At 41.9% G+C, this 20,293-nt stretch overlaps 2 protein-coding genes across 17 annotated transcripts in view; one reads left to right on the top strand and one right to left on the bottom strand.

Annotated features, from left to right (window-relative positions):
• APBB2 (amyloid beta precursor protein binding family B member 2) overlaps positions 1-15,774 on the top strand; it is a 170,330-nt gene extending 154,556 nt beyond the window's left edge. For 10 of the 12 annotated variants that reach the window (XM_082238133.1, XM_082238129.1, XM_082238140.1 and 7 more), the window contains 6 exons: positions 3,944-4,058; positions 4,937-5,024; positions 5,524-5,607; positions 7,782-7,897; positions 9,676-9,855; positions 10,927-15,774. In XM_082238133.1, the coding sequence (XP_082094259.1) occupies positions 3,944-4,058; positions 4,937-5,024; positions 5,524-5,607; positions 7,782-7,897; positions 9,676-9,855; positions 10,927-11,094 (751 nt within the window). In that variant the 3' untranslated portion in view covers positions 11,095-15,774. The remainder of the gene's footprint in view (positions 1-3,943; positions 4,059-4,936; positions 5,025-5,523; positions 5,608-7,781; positions 7,898-9,675; positions 9,856-10,926) is intronic. The other 2 variants (XM_082238138.1, XM_082238134.1) reach the window with 1 other exon arrangement.
• Positions 13,824-20,293, bottom strand: part of NSUN7 (NOP2/Sun RNA methyltransferase family member 7) — a 31,579-nt gene continuing 25,109 nt past the window's right edge. For 4 of the 5 annotated variants that reach the window (XM_082238147.1, XM_082238145.1, XM_082238146.1 and 1 more), the window contains exons 12-13: positions 19,534-19,657; positions 16,444-17,913 (exon numbers count right to left, since the gene is read on the bottom strand). In XM_082238147.1, the coding sequence (XP_082094273.1) occupies positions 17,272-17,913; positions 19,534-19,657 (766 nt within the window). In that variant the 3' untranslated portion in view covers positions 16,444-17,271. Of the gene's footprint in view, positions 15,616-16,443; positions 17,914-19,533; positions 19,658-20,293 lie in introns of those variants that run through there. The other variant, XM_082238148.1, reaches the window with a different exon arrangement.

The following is a 20,293-nucleotide window of genomic DNA, read 5'->3' as shown; positions in this document are numbered from 1 at the left end:
TTAGTATTGCTGTCCATGGGATCTCACCCAGCACTTCCCTAAGTTTTATGAAGTCGGCTTTCTTAAAGTCAAGAAATTGAGTCCTAGTATGCTTGGCTGCTCCTTTCCGCTGTATAGTAAACTTCAGAAGAGCATGATCACTCGCGCCTAATGATCCATCCACATCTACCCCACTAACCAGGTCATCAACATTGGTTAGGACCAGATCTAAAATGGCTGTTCCTCTTGTTGCTTCTCCCACTTTCTGGACAATGAAGTTGTCTGCAAGGCCAGTGAGGAATCTGTTTGACCTTATGCTCTTGGCTGAGTTTGACGTCCAACAAATATCCGGGTAATTGAAGTCCCCCATTACTACTATCTCCCTTCCTTTTGCATGCTTGGCCATCCTTTCCAGGAAGGCATCATCTATGTCCTCCGTTTGGCTTGGGGATCTATAGTAAACTCCCACAATGAGGTCTCTGTTATTCTTCTCTCCCTTAATTTTGACCCAAATGCTCTCACTTTGGCTTTGAGGATCTAAATCTTGGATCTCTTCACAGGTATACACATCCCTGACATATAACGCCACTCCTCCTCCTTTCTTGTCTGGTCTGTTTCTCTGAAATAGATTGTATCCACCCATTATTACATTCCAATCGTGGGACTTATCCCACCAGGTTTCAGTGATGCCTATTATGTCATATTTAGTTTGCTGTACCAAGAGCTCAAGCTCATCTTGTTTATTTCCCATGCTTTGCGCATTAGTGTACAGACATTGAAGTCCATTAATCATTCCCCCGTGTCTCTTATTTAAGGATTTTTTCCTCCCACCACTAGGTCCACGTGCTGTTTGCTCCATTTGGTCTATGACATTTGGATGATCATCTTCATTAATTGATAGACTCCTACCTTCAGGAGCACTGTCTCCCTCCCCCACATTAGTCAGTTTAAAGCCCTCCTGATGAGGTTTCTGAGATTTTTGGCAAAAACATTTCTCCCAACCGTTGTGAGGTGCAGCCCATCACTTGCCAGAAGTCCATCTTCAAGAAACTGCAGTCCGTGATCTAAGAATCCAAACCGTTCCTGTTTACACCATTTGCGAAGCCAGCTGTTCACTTCCACTATTTTCCCCTCTCTCCCTGGGCCACGTCGTTCAACTGGGAGGACAGACGAGATGACAATTTGTGCATTTAGTTGCTTCAATTTCCTGCCGAGAGCCTCGTAGTCTCTTTTGATCTTCTGGAGGCTATTGCTTGCAGTGTCATTGGTTCCCACATGAACCAAGAGGAAGGGGTATTTGTCAGTGGGTTTTATGATTCCTTGCAGTCGTTCAGTTACATCTTGGATCTTAGCCCCGGGGAGGTCGCCCCATATTGTTTATTCTCTGCATCAAAGAAATCCCCGGGGAGGTCGCCCCATATTGTTTATTCTCTGCATCAAAGAAATCCAGTTGTACTTCTTTTTGTCACAGCTTTTTGCTGAGAGTGGGGACTATCAAGTATAGGAATCCAGCAAAAAGGGAGTGAATACTGGGTCCATGTTAAAGAATTTCTAGATTCAACTGTGACCTAGCTGGACCTTTACACAGCGTGACCTTCCCCCCCCCCTCTAGGACATAATCCATAATCCGACATTTTCATTGCCCCTGCCCCTCACTCCCTACTGAAGTACTATTGTGGTGAATCTTTATTTATTTGTCAGTTTCCTCTGAGCAGCTCAAGGAGCCATAATTCTCCCCCTCCCAATTCTACCTTCACAACAACCATGTGAGAGAGGTTAGGCTAAGAGACAGCCACTGGCCCAAGATTGCTCAGTGAACTTCCCAGGCGGTTTCACCAGTACACCACACTGGCTCTCATAGCATTGGACTGGGGAGGCTGGTATTCAAAAGCCTGAAAGTTCTTTGTGTGACTAGGAACCAGTCACATCCTCTCAGCCTAATCTCACCTCGGGGCAGTTGTGAGGATTAAATGGAATATATGCATGCATGCCACCTCCAAATGCAAAAAGGTTTCTGATCTCCTTGCCTTACAAAGAACTGCCGCGATGCAGACGTCTGCCTCTTCTTCTAAGTTTCCCTGCATGGAGCTGGGAAGCCTGTTAATTCCTTAGTAAATCAGGTAAACAGTTTGCCCATAAATCTCTCCTCGTATTAATCCGTTTGAAATGAGCTAATGCAGAATTGAGGTTAACAGAGCAAATGACCCAGAAAGGATTCCACAGTAAGAGAGATAGATAAGAAAGCCAAGATGAAGGGCTCCGGTGATGTATTCAATATTGAACACTTCTGTATCTGCAGAGACCGTAACCTTTCCCCCTCCCTGGCCTTTGTGCAAGAGATTAGCATTGTCATGGATGCTCAAGGTCACCGTACCTTCGTAGCAGTACAGGGAAGGGGTGAATTGTTGCTACAGAATGGCTTACATGGGAGGAAAGTGTTTCAGGCGTAGCAGCTTTCGAACCTGTCTCATTCTCTCCAGCAGCCTTTAAACAGAACCTCTGCTCCAGGGGAGTGCCCTTGCAAACTGCGCTACGGATTTTCCTGAGCTCCCTATCTGATAGGATTAAATATTGAAGTCGCCCTATCATTTGGACCTTGCCGGAAGGAAGGATCCACATTGGATTGCTAATGCTGATGGATAATTTTGCAGCAGATGGTTGCCGGTCCCTTCCACCCTCCGCCCTCCCATCCCCAGTGATACCTGCCGATGCCATTTCTTTGCCTGTGGTGACAGCTTTGCCCCCTTTGTGGAATCATGGCATGTATAGAAAACTGCACTTCTTATAGCCTTTAGCTCCTCCGTGGGGACTTCTAAGGAAGAGAATTGAGGCAGGGTGATCATTTCAGAGCAGCGGGGAGCAAACAGTGTCTCCCTAAGCAGATTCTCCGCAAAGGTTAAAGGCCTGGTCTTGGATATGTTCAGGATCAAGTGACAAAAAATGCAGTCTCCATTAAGAGCATTTGTTGTGGTTACTTTTCATCTGTATTAAGAGCATCTGATGTGGTTATTATAACACGGTTATCAGTACATGCCAAACCTTTTTTTGTTTTGTTTGACCATAGGAATCTGCCTTACAGCAAGTGAGGCGCTTGAGTTAAGTATTGTTGACTCATTGGCAGGAGTTCCCAAGACTTTTCAGGCCCGTGTTCTTGCCAGCACTCCCTGCGGACACCAAAGGTTGAACCTGAAACCTTCTGCACGGAGAGCATGTGCTCTGCTACTGCGACAAAGGGAATTGTGCTTTGGAATCCCTCACTAGGACGCAGGCCCATGTAATTGTTTTTATGGCGATAGCTAAAGGATGTGGGTGGCGCTGTGGGTTAAACCACAGAGCCTAGGACTTGCCGATCAGAAGGTCGGCGGTTCGAATCCCCGCGACAGGGTGAGCTCCCGTTGCTCGGTCCCTGCTCCTGCCAACCTAGCAGTTCAAAAGCACGTCAAAGTGCAAGTAGATAAATAGGTACTGCTTTGGCGGGAAGGTAAACGGCATTTCCATGCGCTGCTCTGGTTCGCTAGAAGCAACTTAGTCATGCTGGCCACATGACCTGGAAACTCTACGCCGGCTTCCTCGGCCAATAAAGCGAGATGAGCACCGCAACCCCAGAGTTGGCCACAACTGGACCTAATGGTCCGGGGTCCCTTTACCTTTACCTTTATGGCGATAGCTACTAAGTATGTGGAACGAGTAAGTTCTGACCATTCAGTTGTCACCTTTAAGAAGATAAGAATAGCTTGCTGGATCCGGACAGTGGTCCTGTTTTGACAGCGGCCACCAGGCACCTTTGGGGAACCTGCAGGCAGAATGTAAACACGAGACCACAATCCTCTCCTGTGGTTTTCATTCAGAAGCTGGAGGCAAGAGCATAGCCGTCGTGATCTTTTGTTCCTCTGTGTTATTTTTGAAGCAGGTATTTCTGTGGGTGATACTGCTTTGAATAAGGTAATTAATTTTGTTTGTACAGAGACTTTGCCTATGTAGCAAGAGACCGAGAGACGAGGATTTTGAAGTGCCACGTGTTTCGATGTGACACGCCAGCAAAAGCCATTGCCACAAGCCTGCACGAAATCTGTTCTAAGGCAAGCTTTCTTCTTGTTGTTTTCATTCTATCCTCTCCCCTTTCCTGTGCGAACATACCCCCATACGACACTCCCGATCGTGTTACATGAAGTCTCCCTGATTTCAGTGAAATCTATTTCCGTGCCATTTAAGAGTATAGGTCCAAACCAAAGCTTCCACACAAACAGTTGCCTGGCATACATTTCTGTGCAGGAGAAACTGCTTCTAAAGATAATGTTTAGCAGCAGAGGAAAGAGGGCTCAACACATTCTAGGGCTGACCTGTTGACAGTATCCTATGGGAGGCTACGGAAAGAAATGGCCCTGCCTTGCCCCATAAGGTGTGTAGCGTTTTATCAACACCGCTAGCTCAGAGAGGAGACATAAAAGGTCTTACAATGGTACGTGAAGTGCCTATAGCCTTTGTCCTTATCACTGGTTATGCTGTGGACAAGATCTCCGTACTCAATTGTTCTGCCCCCAAAGGTCATGGGGGTTGTTACAGAGTACCAGATTGCACATAACTTTTATATATTAAGCTTTTTAATGTGGTGCATTTGGTAAAGGTAGCGAAAACCTCCCATCCCTGTAAAGTTTTCCACTACTTCCATCAATATTTGCACTGCAGGTTGTCAAACATGCCTCTTTAAATTTAAATGCAGGCAGCCCAATCCTTTTGGGAAAGAAACCCCAACGAGTTCAATGAGGCTTACTCCCAAGTAGGTGTGCATAAGATTGTAGCCGTAGTTCCTTAACCCATCTGAGTTTTGGTGAAAAAGAGAAACACTCCTTTTTAAGGGCTTTCAGGATTAGGATTGTACGGCGAGATCTATGGATGACGGGCGGCCTACAAATTTAATAAATAATAATCGTAACAATATGATCACTGTCTTCTCCAGATTATGGCTGAACGGAAGAATGCCAAAGCTGTGGCTTGCAGTTCGTTACAAGAGCGGACAAACGTCACCCTGGATGTTCCCTTGCAAGGTACTGTGTGACTGGGATGTTGTCTTCACTATGTAGTCTCAAACAGGTGACTTATTAATTAAATACTAATAAATAACCACTTTTTTAAAAAAAATAAAAAGAATTTTCACAGCGTGTTTCCAGAGGGGTAATGTTAAGTCTGTTGAAGCATGAACATAGGTCAAAATAACTTCCTTGGTCTTTAAGATGCCACAAGACTCTTGGCTTGTTTCTCTGGCTTTATTTGGAGCAGGCCAGACCTGCTAAACAGATTTGTCTGTTTTTGCTTTACAAGAATAAAAGATGATGATGTACTTTTTTAAAAATTCCCCAGAAATTACTCAGGCTCATTTTTAATGTGTGATAGTAGGTAGAAGGAGTACAGATTTATTAGAATCGATAATGATATCCCTAAGAGATCGACTACCTGATGAATTATTTTATTCTGCCCTTGAAATAAGGATATTTTGCCTGATGTGAATTTTGATAAGTTGAAATCGATTTTTTTGTTCCCATGCAGTAGATTTCCCAACACCAAAGACTGAGCTGGTCCAGAAGTTCCACGTACAGTACTTGGGCATGTTACCTGTAGCTAAGCCAGTGGGTAGGTTGAATCTTTGTCCATAACTCCCTTAATATTTGCTCTTTAGCATCTGAGCACTCTGTTCTTCATTGACAGAGGATTAAAATAGGTGACGGATATGCATCTCAATTTCTCCAAACTTTCAGTGTGCATACTTTGGGTGTTATGGTTATTCAGATCTGTTAGCGATATTAACTATGGGGCCAGACAGTGACAGTTATATTCCAAATTAATTATGTGGCAGATCCAGCTTCTACTAGATTAGGGGTTACTGCAGAGATGTGCATGGCATGAAAGATAAAATTAAATTATTTCAATTTGCTTGTCAAATGTGAAATAACATGGTCAGAATGTTAATATGTGGATCTGAACTTATTGCTTATTAATTGATATGCCACTTAGATGTTTGCACAGAGCTTCGAATTGATATTTCTCAAAAGAGCTGACCTCACCCAATACAGAATGGCAAAGCCCTTTTGACTGTAAAACGTGGCTTGGGGTATGGCATGTGGGTGCCCGCTTTTCCAAGAGAGAAAGAAAAGTCCAAACCTGTTAGTCTTGCCGAAACACTTGGACACAGCTGAAGTGGCTCTTCGGAGCCCAGCCAGTTCCATGTTTTGCAAGTCTGTTCCATCCTAAATACAGTGGTACCTCGGGTTAAGTACTTAATTTGTTCCGGAGGTTCGTTCTTAACCTGGAACTGTTCTTAACCTGAAGCAGCACTTTAGCTAATGGGGCCTCCCGCTGCCACCGTGCCGCCAGAGCACGATTTCTGTTCTCATCCTGGAGCAAAGTTCTTAACCCGAGGTACTACTTCTGAGTTAGCGGAGTCTGTAACCTGAAGCGTATGTAACCCGAGGTACCACTGCACTGAAAAAGTGAAGAAGAATGGACCATGTTGATTCCCAGTGGTGGCTTACGAGAGAGGGATGAAGGCAGGGGCAGACTTTGGTCGTGTTGGTCTCCAAGCAAGGCCACAATTTGGCGCCCCACAAATGAATCTTCTCAGTGGCGGACCTTTTCCATTTTGCGCTCCCTCAACCCAGCGCCTTGTGCAGGGGAACCGCCCTAAATCTAGCACTGGCAGAGGTACTGGCATACTCCTGGCAGGTGTGGCATCCTTGTTGGGACAGGGATGTGGCTAGGCAAGGAAAAGGGTTCAAGAGAGCTCTGGGTTGGTGGCAGCCCTGCATGTGTGCACATACCTGTGAGGCAACCGCTTCGCCCTTCCCATCCCCACAAACACAGTGCCACCGCCACCAAGGGAGCACCACTTCATCTGCCCCCCCCCCAGTTTGGGCCACTATGTATATCAGCGTATAAATGAAGGAATGAAACAGCTGCTTCAGCTCAGATTCCTACATCTTTGTTGGCAGCTTCTCTTGGACACCCCTATATTTTATAACTTTTATTAGCATGCCTAGTCTACCCTTCCTCAGGGTAGCATATATGGGTTTCATCTCATTTTATTCTCCCAGAAAACACCCACACACCCAATGTGAGTCAGGCTGGGAGTTTGTGCCCCAAAACCACAGTGAGAAGAGAAGAAAAATAAAAAGGACGTCCAATTTTACATCTGTCAGTTACATAGAAGACATTATTCAAAATATTCACTCTAGAGGGACACCCAACTGTTCCACTTTCTACTAGGCAATATTTTCTCAATCTTCTGACCTACATAGATTAATTCATTTTCCTTTTAACGCAAAAAAGTCCAAAAGGGGTTCTATTATTATTATTATTATTATTATTATTATTATTATTATTATTATTATTATTAATATATGTCAGCAATAGTTATTCTCTGTCAAACGTAATTTTTCTTCTATTTTCTGGGTCTTCCTTTGGTGTTTTCTCTTTCTTTCCCTGTTTTTGTTTTTATTTAAATTCGTTCAGTGCTTTTTTTCCCTTTAATTTTTTGCAGGGGGGACTCTCGTTTTCCTACTCATATTGAAATACTGCCCTTCAATGAGGCCAAACTTAGATTCATAAAATGTTTAGGGGTATGCGTACCTCCGCATCCCCCCAGAAAAACTGGATTTGTTTCTTTTATCTTACTGTGTCATGAAAAATCTTTAATAAAATCTTACTTTAAAACAAACACACACCCCATGAGCTTAATGCCTGATATTCTTCCTGCCATAAAACACTGACTCTCCGTTCGTGATCTTGTCTCTGTTGCTCTGCAACTGCAGGTATGGACACCCTGAATGCCGCTATAGAAAGCCTCATTGACTCCTCCAGCCGAGACGACTGGGTGCCTGTCACCATGAATGTCGCAGATGCTACAGTGACAGTCATCAGCGAAGGAGTAAGGCACAATCTGGCCTCTCTAAAAACCAGAAATGCTTCATATGTAGTTGATACTAGAATGTGGGCCTTCTTATTTAGCCAGTGCTTTGTTTTCCTCAAACTTCCCTTTTAGTCGATTTTATTTGAGATAAATAGAAGCCGCCATATGCACTGCCAGAGCAAATTTGGCAACCGTTGATGGTATGCATGGCATTTTAAAGATATTCATTTCTGCCATATGTTGCTATTTTCTCCTGTAAAAATAACAAAACTACCAGCTTAATAAACAGAGAAGAAAACCCACTTGCCTAAGATTTTACGGGAAATATAATGTCTAATATAGATCTCAGTCATGATCTAACAGTTCAGTGAACTTAACCCTCACGCACCAGCTTTTTGGATAATATTAATCTGATGTTGGAGTCCAGTGAATCCCTTTAGAGCCCTAGCTAGAAATACAGTCCCTGTCTGTTTTCAAGAATGACTGCCGTCTAATATAGAAAAATGGATTTTATTAATATTCCATTCCAAGGTACATTATACCCCACAATATTAACCTAAATTCCTTATTGGAATATAAGAAATCCCTGGAGAAGAAAACAGATGAGGTGTTATATGTGCAATACTGGCCTCATAACCAGAGAGCGAGCAAATCGGAAACAAACAAAAAATGGCTAGATGAAATACTGGACTCATGGTAAAATATATATACAGTGGAACCTTTAATCACAACCACAGTCTGTTCCGGAGGCCTGTCCTTATGGCAAAATGGGTTGCTGGGAGAGGCACCATTGTGCGCATGCGCGGGCGGCAATTGCCCATTACTTCGCATGTGCAAACAGCAATCACCACTCCTGCACATGTGCAAATAGCAGCAAACCCGCCGGTTACTTCCGGGTTTGCCGTGGTCGCAACTTGGAGCATCCATGAGTGGAGGCGGTTGTAAGTAGAAGTTCTACTGTATATATACAGTGGGTCCAACATACCCCAATAGCCTAATAAGGTTTTGTTTTGGTTTTTCAAAGGAACGTTACCAACAAGAAATCAGTGTGTCAGGTTTGCACTATGAGATGGTTAATTTGTGTCAAAATAAAGCCAACCTCACAAAATTAACCTTACTGGGTTAAAATTTACTCATTGGGTCCAATGCTTCCCTGCAGTGCTTTGTAATAGGGTGACTGTTGTTGTTGTTGTTGTTGTCATTTACAGTCACCTTCTAAACAACCATCTCAAGGCAATATATGCACAGAAATGTACATGGACATAGAGCAGAGATCTCCTCTAGTCCCCTTGAAATGGTATAGCCATAAAAAACATGGAATTAATAATATGGGCAAGATGCTTGGGTATTTTTCTACCCTACTTTGAGAAGTTGATGGGCACAGAATGAACCCCAGCTAGTTTAGGACAATAAGTAACCTCTAGTTTTTTGTTAATGCCCCTCAAATTAATTTCTTCCATATCTGCATACTGATTTAAGGTGATATTTTTTTAATAAAAGAGAGGAGTTGTTGTTTATTAAGATGCTTGGCAACCTTTAAAAAATAAATATGAAAGAATGATATCATTGTGTGTGAAACTGCATGACCCTGTATGCCTATTTGCAAATCAGCCTCCAAACTCGGGATGCTGTGACAGTTAGTGCATTTTGGAAGGTTACGCCAGGTTTGTTCCTTGGTCCATAACTGGTGACCTTCCAAGAATCAGAGCTTCCAGCGCTCAGACTAATAATTGTTTCTTCAGTGCTACCTCTGAAACTTTTATTTGTAGTAACATGAATTCTTCCTTCCTAACTAGAATGAAGAGGAAATTGTGGTGGAATGTCGTGTACGGTTCTTGTCTTTTATGGGAGTGGGCAAAGATATCCATACGTTTGCCTTCATAATGGATACAGGGAACCAGCATTTTGAGTGCCACGTTTTCTGGTGTGAGCCCAATGCAGGCAACGTATCAGAAGCCGTCCAGGCGGCTTGTATGGTAAGTGACCGCAGAAAACTGTAGTACAATTTGTAGAATTATTAGAAAATTAAAAGAAACCAGTACATGAAATCCCCCTCAAATATTATTTTGTAGTATTTAGCATGAACGCAAAATGACAGGAAAACAATATTTCTATTCATTTTTCAGAGCGCCCTGATAAATTACAATTCTCTCCCCAGTTCTGCACTCGGATCTTAACATTTAACACCATGATTCTAAATATTAGTGTCAGCTCTCTGCCCCTCCTCTGCTTTAATGCTATTAGCAGTCAATATTGTGAACTGTTACGTGCACAGACTGAAAACCAGATAAGTAGCATAAAGCATCAGAGACAAGGAAACAAGCGCCAGCCTTTTGCAAGAGAACAATGTGTCTTTATAGAAAGGAGACAATGGGAAGAACAAATTGTAAGATTGATGAGAATAACCAGAGTTCCCTGCTTCAGTGGTATTATTCAGCATCTGCTTCCAGAGGGTTTAGTGGGTACCATCCTTCAAAATTGTCATCCGTTCCCTTGGGCTAATAGAGAAAATACTAGCACTAACCTGAGCAAGTTCTGGCAATCGGAACACAATAACGTTCAATCCCAGCCACTACCATCAAATTATATTCTTTTAGATTTAGAGGTGAAAGACTTAAGACAAATCTGCCAACATGGTGAGTATCCTTGTATTAGAAAGGACGGTTGTGTATCCAATATCTTAATGATGCGTTGTCCCCGCTAACATGTAATAATTGTGCAGAGAATGTAAGAAACTGCCAAAATGAGGAAAGACCCGCTCTAAGGATCTACGAGTGCCATGTCTAAGGGCAGATTTGCAAAACTTGTGACGAACCAATCCCATGCAGGTAGCAAAATTAGGAGGTTGATGAACCACCATACATAGTTGTTGCTTTTAAATTTACCATACATAGCTTGATGGGTCGCATTTAAGCTTGATGGGTCATGATATGTGTGTGTCTTGCCTACTCGGAAGCAAATCCTAAATGATGTTGCAGAACATAGTGAGGAAAGCTCAAGGTACTGAGCCTTGCTAATGATTGCAGAACATCTTTGCTTTCTTTCAGCTACGATACCAGAAGTGCTTGGTAGCCAGACCTCCTTCACAAAAAGTCCGGCCGCCTCCTCCTCCTGCAGACTCGATGACCAGAAGAGTCACGACTAATGTAAAACGGGGGATGCTGTCCCTCATTGACACTTTGAAACAGAAACGTCCCGTTACGGACACGCCATAGCAGCCCTGCAGGAAAAGAAATGGTTTCTCAGAAAACATCTAGCAGAAGATACAGTAGCCACGTTAAAGAAGATGAACTGATTTTTGGCCTTCCAGTTTAAATTGGTGATGCTTTGTCTTCAGAGAATTTACCCTTATCAAATAATATTAGACAAAAGCATGTTCTCTCGTTCTTGCCACCATCATGTGATATGAAAAGAAGCATGAGTAATTTTTTTGCTGTGAGGTTTCGCACCATGAAGTGGAAGGTCTGTTTTCCAACTGTGTAAATATTATGAACGTTACTTAAATTCACACATACACCAGAAAGGATTATGGCACATTGCTCTTCGGAGAGAACCATGCCCAAATTGATATTCATCCCCATCCTGGTTGGGATTTGTCACAAGCAGTCCTTGTATCCTGCAGCACTTTGTCCTCATTTTTAACACTGAAGTACATACCAAGTATTAGTTACCATTGTATTATTGTAATATGAATATTGAGCTGCTTTTTTAAAAAAAAGAAACTGCATTCATTAACCAATCTTCCATCTTGTGCACCCTAGTAACCATTTTTCATCTTCTGTCGGCCAGTTGGGTTTGCTTCAACACGACAGTTTCCTATGCAGATTGCAGTTTGATTGGAAGGAGCGTGCAAACGATATTATAATTGTGACAATCACATGTGTATCGGTTTCAGTGACATGCCGGTGCTGGGAATGACCCTTTCCCAGGCATACGTATGCACAAGAAAATAGATGTGCTCTATTGTCGCATGGTATTAACTACATTTGGTTTGCATGCTTTTTTCTCGTAAAGAAGCACTGCCCCCGTAGCAGATCATCACCTTTGAAATGCCCTTCAGTTCTGAAAGCGAGCTTGTCATTTAGGAGTTCAGAGAGCAGTCCAGGAGGATATGCTGGGATTTTTGTTTCAAAACATAAATCGCAGCACTGGTGACACTAAGGCTGAAGCGCTTCTTAGCATTTTCTATAGATGCTGGTCTATGCTTTTAAATGTTTCTACCCTGATACAGGCAGGAAGCGAAGGTAAGGACCTGATAGATGCATGAGGTTTAAAATAGTAAAGCCAAAATGTACCTTAATCCTTGACCAGTCGTCTACAAGGATCAGTGCATCAGAAATGGAATTTCAGCAATACAGCATGAGTAAAACCTCTTTAACTGAAAAGGGGAAGGAAGATTAAGGTATCCTTTGTTACTTTTCCTATGACAGGGTTTGCATTAGGTGACTGTGAATGTGCATGGGTTTTTCCTTACTTGCGTTCTATCACTAGAACTATGTCCTCCATTTCATTTATTCCCACAGAGGTTGGGTGCTGGGCGCACCTAAATGACATTTTTGCTGTGCAAGATCCATTTTAATTTGCAGCCTTCCAAGGAGCTATAGTTTACTTTGATTTTAAATTAAGAAATCATGTGATCTCCCAATAGATTTTGTAACACCCACCGACCACATTTGACCTTTGCAGTGCCAAGTGAAACTTGTCGCAAATCCCACAACCAACTCCACATGCTAGTTCCTTCTAACTGCACCTTATGCTCTTGTTTTGGATGGTTTTTAATATTTTTCATGTGTAATGTGTAGCACATTTTCACTTGCGCAGCTGCCATAGGAAAAGCCTTAGAACCCATTCATGCCTTGGGGCCATGGCAGAGATCAGGCCCCAGAGTGTCGAATGTACAATTGAAGAGGGTAAGGAAGGCAAGCTTGTGTTTGTGCACTCTCCTCCAAAAACTATTAAAGAAGAGATTATATCAAAAACTACTAAAGAGGAGATTATATCAATGCATACAGGAGTAAGCCACAAAACCTGTTTGTTCACAAGTGCAATGTGGAGTCATGTGTGAATCAAGTCTGTAGCAGCCCAACAATCTGTAGCATAAGGAATTAGGCAGAATACTACACTACTGTCAATCAGTAGTGGCAGTCCTAAAAGGTGTCAAGATTAAAAAATGCTCCTTCCAGTTATTTCTTGCACAAATAATTGCTTCCATTTAGGAAAAGCAATGCGCGCAGTCATGCAAGTGTGTTTTGACAGAATTTGTACCCAATTGTAGCTTGACACCATGAGTGCACTCTGCAAAACAGACATCATTCTGTCGGTGCTGCATGTGCAATTTCAGTACACAAAAAGGTGTGTGCAAGAATTTCTTGTGCTTCTGGAGCAGACAGACAGGTTGGCGAATGATAGGAAGAGGAGCAACTAGGAACAGTAGAGAGTTGGGGGGGGGATGATGTCCACTGCTCAAAAAAACCCCCAACCACATCTCAGCATCCACAGCTGCTTCTATTTGGCTCACATATCCTAAAAGGTTTCTCTTCCTTTTCCCTCCTCCGCTGAGGAACAGCTGCTGCCAAACCAAGCATTGTGCTCACTTGCTTTTACCTCTCTAAAGGCAGCATTGGGCTTGCTTTCATGCGCATGTTTATCACCTGATCAGTACCACCTCAAGCAGTGGCTTGCATGTGTGACTGAGGCACCGGGTCACAACCCCTTCCATATCACCTCAAATGCACCGCTTCTCAGTGGAGCTAGGGTCACACATCCAACTGCAGGTCATCAGTTGCTGAATCATCAATTCAGGCATGTGTGAATTAGCCCACAATGTCCCAAGAGCTACAAAATGGAAAACTTAGCAACTCCCCCTCTCCCCATTTTTATGATGTATAGTTTGCAGGTTAACAAGACCAGAAATGAGCCTATGCATAAAGAGATTTTTTAAAAAAAGTCTGACTCAACCCTTACTATTTTCTAGTTAACTTTACAGAGGTAATAAGATCCATTACCTTCCAAGAGAAGGAACCCTAAGGAGTGTAGCCTCCTGGCTTTATTGCTTTAAAGGTCACATCCATTGTGCTCCTAAAGTAGACAAATGCTTGGATCTGCCTTTGCTAAGGTATTACCATTCTCACTTCCCTCCTGAAGAAAATAATAGGGCTCACTCCATTTTTAGAAAGTACATGCTGACTACCAGCAGCTCTCCTCCTCAAATAAAAAAAAATTAAAAATCATAAAATTGCAAACCAATAGTTTCTGTTATATGGCTATGCTCCATTCTCATTAAGTACTCAAACCCAAGCAGGAAACCTTAACTCATTTGTGTCTTAATTGGCATCAAGTTTTTCTAGAGTATGACCTTTTCACATTCAGAAGAAAATGCAAGACATGCTTGCTGAAAACATTGAGTAGACCAAGCATTTCTTTTCCAAGTAGCTTTTGGGTTAGTTGCAAAGTTTCAAAAGCTTTAAAACCTTTTTATTATTATTTTCAGCGTTTTAAGTCCCACCAGCTGAGAGTTGCATCCCACTCCTTGAAAATCAAACTTGTTATCAGCTTATTTTATCTGAACCTTCTTTATGGAATCTCCATTGGAGAGGTAGTGTCTCTGAATACCAGATGCTGAGGACTAAACAATAGGGAAGGCCACACTTGTGAGCTCCCAAAGGGCATCAGGCTGGCCACTGCTGGAAACAGAAAGCAGCAAGGCAGTTCTTACCGGACAAATAAAATATAAAACATTTCTCAATGATGGCCAAAATACATGTATGGGTTGAATGCGAACAAATGCCAATGACTTACTCAATGTTGTAGTGACACTTCTGTTATCTATGCATTCTTTATAATTGCACAAGGCAGCCATGTTCACTATGCCTTGGACGTTTCATGTCTTTTTTTGATTAACTTGTTAAATACAGCTTAAATATTTTTATTTTATTTATTCTATTTTTACTGAAATATTCTTCGATTATGTTGACATATCTTTATTACTGGATGTGATCGCACACGATAATCCAGTGCTAAGTAATCTCAGTGTATTATAGGTTGCCTAAAGACAGAGGATTTTTGTAATTATTTGTAGTCACCTTTTTAATTAACTGAATATGTAGAAGTAAAATGGCAAAAATAACATGTAAAGCTAACTTCTATTATTTTTAAAAAACACAAAAAGCAAGTTAGATGCTGCTCTCACGGACCACCTCATTTGCGTACTCCGTTGAAGGAAGGGAGATTGTTAACCAGTCATTTGTGATAGCTTAATTAATGCCTTTTTTTCTGCCCCAACCCACAGCAGTTCTTTGATGCTGCTTGTTGCTTCGTTTATACAAAACAAGTACTATTTCTTTAAAAACATGTTTTTTCATAGAGAAATGCCTAAAAACGGAAAGAAATTTGCATGAAACGCCATCAATCCTACTTCTGTAACAAAGAGGTCTTAATGATAAACTTTGTGTGCAAAGCCTTTAATAGCTGAGTAGAAGAAAATCTACAGAAAGCTGAATACAAAGATGGCACCGTCTACAAAGCTTTAAGAACTTGTTTATTTGTTAAAGAACTCTGCAGTCAATTAAACAGATCACATATGGAGGGAAACTGCTATTTTTATCGCATTAGCTCACAAAAGCTGAGCCTCTCTAGAGCTCTATCATTACCATCATTAGCTCCTCTCTTTGGCAGGCATAGTTATTTTGAGGGAGAGAAGTGTGAATAGCAGAAGTAGGTTTGATTTATTTCACTATCTGCAAAAGAGAAAGGAGAAAATACACACAGTTTATCAGTAAGAGCTCTCGCTATTACGTGAAGTAGTTGATTTTAAAACAGAAAAGTTTTTTCCACCATTGTCCACTTTTTACACATTTAAATGTAATCTGTTGCAAGAATAAATTTAGCTGCATTAACTGCTGGCCTCTTGTGTTTATGTCGCTGGGAGAATCGTGATTCCACAAGAAAAGCCACCATTCTAAAAACACTCGTCTTAGCTTGGTAAAAAGAAATGGTTATTATTCCTTTTCAGCTATGTAATCTCCAAATTAAAATATAAAATAGGGCAGATTTTTAATGAGAGTAGGTTTACTAAAGGAAAAAGATGATTTTTGAATATTTAATACAAAAGTATGGGAAAACCCAGCCAGATGGAGTATAAATAATAATAATAATTATTATTATTATTATTATTATTATTACCTAACGCAATAGTACTCTCAACTGTAGATGCCAGCCAAAACACTTCTGGTTTGCCACGTTATGCATCCTCTTCAATTTACCCACCACCAAATGCTTAATTGCTCCTGATATGTTATATATAATGAAGACTGTTTCATACGGAACAGAAATTTTCTTCCAACATCTGAAAAGATACCTAGGCATCTCAGTTAACTATGCCTCATGAATGCCCTTAAACATTACAGAAAGAATATAGTCAACCTATAAGGAAGCACAGAACGTTTGTCTTTCCTGTAATGATCTAGGACTAATGCATATGTGTTACAACTGAGCCTATAAAATCCTTAGTTACAAAAGATACTAAGTGGCTAGGGCGCGAGGACACAGAAAATAACAGACTAGAGTTATGAAAGGCATTAATCAGCAATTGTTTAATAGGTTTGTTTCCATTTAACTATGCTGCCTAATGAGCCAAATATTTATATTGACGTCCTAGTAGAGTTCAGTGTCTAGCCGCAGCAACATGAAACCATCCAGTAATTGTGCTACCTCACAAAGAAAGCCCGGAAATGTTCTTGTCCTTTTTCTTTGAGGTTGTGATGTCCTATTCTTAAAGCCAAAATGGTCACAATTTGCTTTTTTTTAATAAAAAAACCAGTCCTTTTGGAAGAGAAGATTTGAGCAGATTATTAAACAGGCTGAAGTCTTGAAAGATCACTCTGCAGACTGGAACCAATTTTAGAAAAAGAAACAAGGTATTCAAAATTCCCAAGGCTTTACACTGAAATATCTAGAAAATAAGAACTGAAATCCACTTCTACTTTTTAGAAGCCCTGTTCTTGTTTACAATTGTAATGGCTAGCCCTAAAATTCAGCACCTGTAAGTTTTTACTTAGACAGAATCTGTCTGCTGTATTCTAAGCTGATCATCTATTGCCCATGAAACCTCTGGTATACCCCTGTCTGCATAATCTAATACTGTATATAAATTTAAGCATTTTGACATTCAAAGTTCATTGAAATAAAAGCCTTTCTGCAGAACAGCCCCTCTGCTACCATAATAATAGCTGTGGAAAAGGCATGTGAACATCTTAACTGCTGCCTAGAGCAGTTTGGTCCCTATGCAGATGAATACTGAATGCCCAAGGGTTTTCGTTTTTTACCATTAGAGGAATGCAAGTTTCAAATTTTGAAAGAATTACGGTTAAAAACTGAGTTACAAAAGGCAATCTTCAAAGCCACGGACGAGAATGCTTGACTGTAGAAGAAAGCGAGGGCTCTTTTGTCTTGATCAGCTTTTTGGATGTAGAAGGGCTAAGCGTGCCATGAGTTCCACCCCAATTATAATAATAATGGTTAGTCGAAATATGGGATCGGTTTCCTTGTGGGTTGAAGTATGGCACCATTACCGGAGGCAGGACGATTTCGACAGGTTTCAAGACCATCACACTATCGTCAAGCTTTGGTTTTCTGATGTTTCGATGCTTTTCAAACATCTTTTGCATGGACACTGCAGTAAGCGAATTTTTGGGCATCATCGGCAGAGACGAGTTCGAGGGGGGTTGGACTGTTTTCTTCAGGGGAACAGAACTATTTGTCTGGTTCACAGATTTTTGAGAGGCACTGGAAGCTAAATTAGAGACGGAAGTATCTGACTCAATCATGCCCGGTTTCATTTCTCGATCCAGGAACTCCTGAATTTTGGACTTTATCACTGCCTCTTTAGTAGGTGTCTTTGGCTGGGTTACTTTCTGTTTCTTTTTCTTTTTCTCTTCTCTCTTAGCTGGCTTTGCTAAGTCAATCCCTTCCAATAACCCTTTTGCCGCAGCACGAGCTAAAACATCTTTCACAGACACCGTCTCTGATGGATCCCTCTGTAAAGTTAAAAGGGACACATTATCAGCAAAACCAAATCACAGCTCCGAAGAAGGGCAGGAGTAGCTAACCTTTGACTCTCTCCAGATGTTGCTGGAACTACAGTTCTCAACATCCCCAACTACTGGCTATGCTGGTTGGAGTTAACGGGAGTTGGAGGTCAACATCCCCTGGAGAACCAGAGCAGGGGCTCCCTACCTGGGCGATTCTACCCTCCTTGCTTTCCAGCTCAACTATATAGTGGTACCTTGAGTTACAAACACCTCAGGTTTCAAACGCCGCTAACCTGGAAGAGTTACCTCGAGTTGAAAACTTTGCCTCAGGATGAGAATGGAAATCGTGTGCCGGCGACAGCAAAAGGCCCCATTAGCGAAAGCACGCCTCTAGTTAAGAACAGTTTCAGGTTAGGAATGGACCTCTGGAACAAATTAAGTTTTTAACTAGAGGTACCACTGTACTGTAGTAACAGTAAAGAAAAATAACCTCCCTAGCATCATATTAGGTGAAAGGTGAAGGACCCCTGGACGGTTAAGTCCAGTCAAAGGGGACTGGGGTTGCGGCGCTCATTTCACTTTCAGCCCAAGGGAGACGGTGTTTGTCCACAGACAGCTTTCTGGGTCATGTGGCCAGCATGACTAAACCGTTTCTGGCGCAACGGAACACCATGACGGAAGCCAGAGTGCACGGAAACACCATTTACCTTCCCGCCACAGCGGTAACTATCTACTCGCATTGGTGCGATTTCGAACTGCTAGGTTGGCAGGAGCTGGGACAGAGCAACAGGAGATCACCCCATTGCACAGATTCGAACCACCGACCTTCTGATCGGCAAGCCCAAGAGGCTCGGTGGTTTACACCACAACGCCACCCGCTCCCCTTAAGCATCATATTACCAGATGGCAAACATACGATTAAAGTAAAATAGCTTTGAAACAGATGGAGATCTTTCAATCTCACCTCCACCATGGAATTGTTTGGTGATCTTGGACGACTCACCATTACCTGCGTTCAGTTTAAGAATACTTCCAGTTCTCAGGACACAACAAGATAGTTTTTAGACTAAATAACGTGAATAAGCAGGCACTCCCAATGGTCCTGGAGGCTGCAGAGGAAGTTCTGCTGGCACAGCGTGAGGCCTGCTTCTGGAAGGCGGCCTCGGGGCAGCCATTGACATTCTGCGGCTGCCCCTATGCTCTGTGGGGTGGTAGGAAGGGTGAAAAGGCGGCTGCACTACAGGAAAAAAGGTTAATCTATCTGGGACCCTGACATTTTCAGCAGGTCAGTGGGGTGGTATGTTGGGGCAGGTGGGGGGTGGACACAGACTGCATACTACTGAACCAGGCAAAGGAAACGAGAGCACATTTCTTGGAGAGATGACATAACGGCCAAGAAATTTACAAAACGCAGTTGAGGGAGATTATGTATATCGACTGGGAAATCTGCACAATGCCTTCTTCGTGGACAGATTACTTGCACAATGGTTGGCTGTTACGCATGTTAACTGTTAAATCTACTCTATCTTTCATCTATATCCAAGAAGTCACTAGCAAAAAAAAATCAAAATATCAAAACACTTCATTTTATTGGTTATATTACTTTTTTTTTTTACTAGTACTTACCTCTCGGGATAGAACAGCTATAAAACAGCTATTAGAAATATCTGATGGCTCCAGTCGGAAAAAGTTTGCTGCAGACAAGCTTATTTCTGATTTGCAACACAATGGAAGAACAGGCGGACAAAGCCTACAATGGATATTAACACAAAGTATTGAATCACCACCATGTGCCCTTAAGTAAAATGCAATTTTAGTCAATTGTGGCCTCCCTGTAGTTTTCTTAAAAAAACAAAAGCTAAGAGCGGTCATGAAAGGTTTTTCCTAAGTATATTAAACACACTGTTTTCATTTAAATGGCCAGCAACTGTTCCCAGTTGTGGTGGGGTTTTTTTTTAAAAAAAAAATTATTAAAGATTTCTTAGTTTACAAAAATACGTGCATTGTCTCTTTTTTTTCAAGTTGCGTTTTCTACAGATCAGTTTCATTTGTTGTGAGACATTAGTGTTGCATACAGTGTTAGGTTAGCAAGAAAAGGGGGGGAAGGGGGGCCAGGGAGGGAGGTGGGTGACAATGCTTCCATTCTTCTACATGGTACCTCGGTTTTCAAACGTAATCCATTCCAGAAGACCATTTGAGTTCTGAAATGTTCAAAAACCGAAAACTCAAAAGCTGACAGTTAGGCCTCATGATTTTGCACTCAGCAGAAGCCGCGTGGCATATTCAACTTCCAAGGCATATTCAAAAACCGAAGCATTTACTGCCAGGTTTACGGCGTTCAAAAACCGAAATGTTTGTCAACGGAGATGTTCGAAAACCGAGGTAC

The sequence above is a fragment of the Podarcis vaucheri genome (assembly GCF_965113315.1).
Source record: "Podarcis vaucheri genome assembly, chromosome: 9".
Lineage (NCBI taxonomy): Eukaryota > Metazoa > Chordata > Lepidosauria > Squamata > Lacertidae > Podarcis > Podarcis vaucheri.
This window is presented reverse-complemented; position numbering and strand designations above follow the sequence as displayed.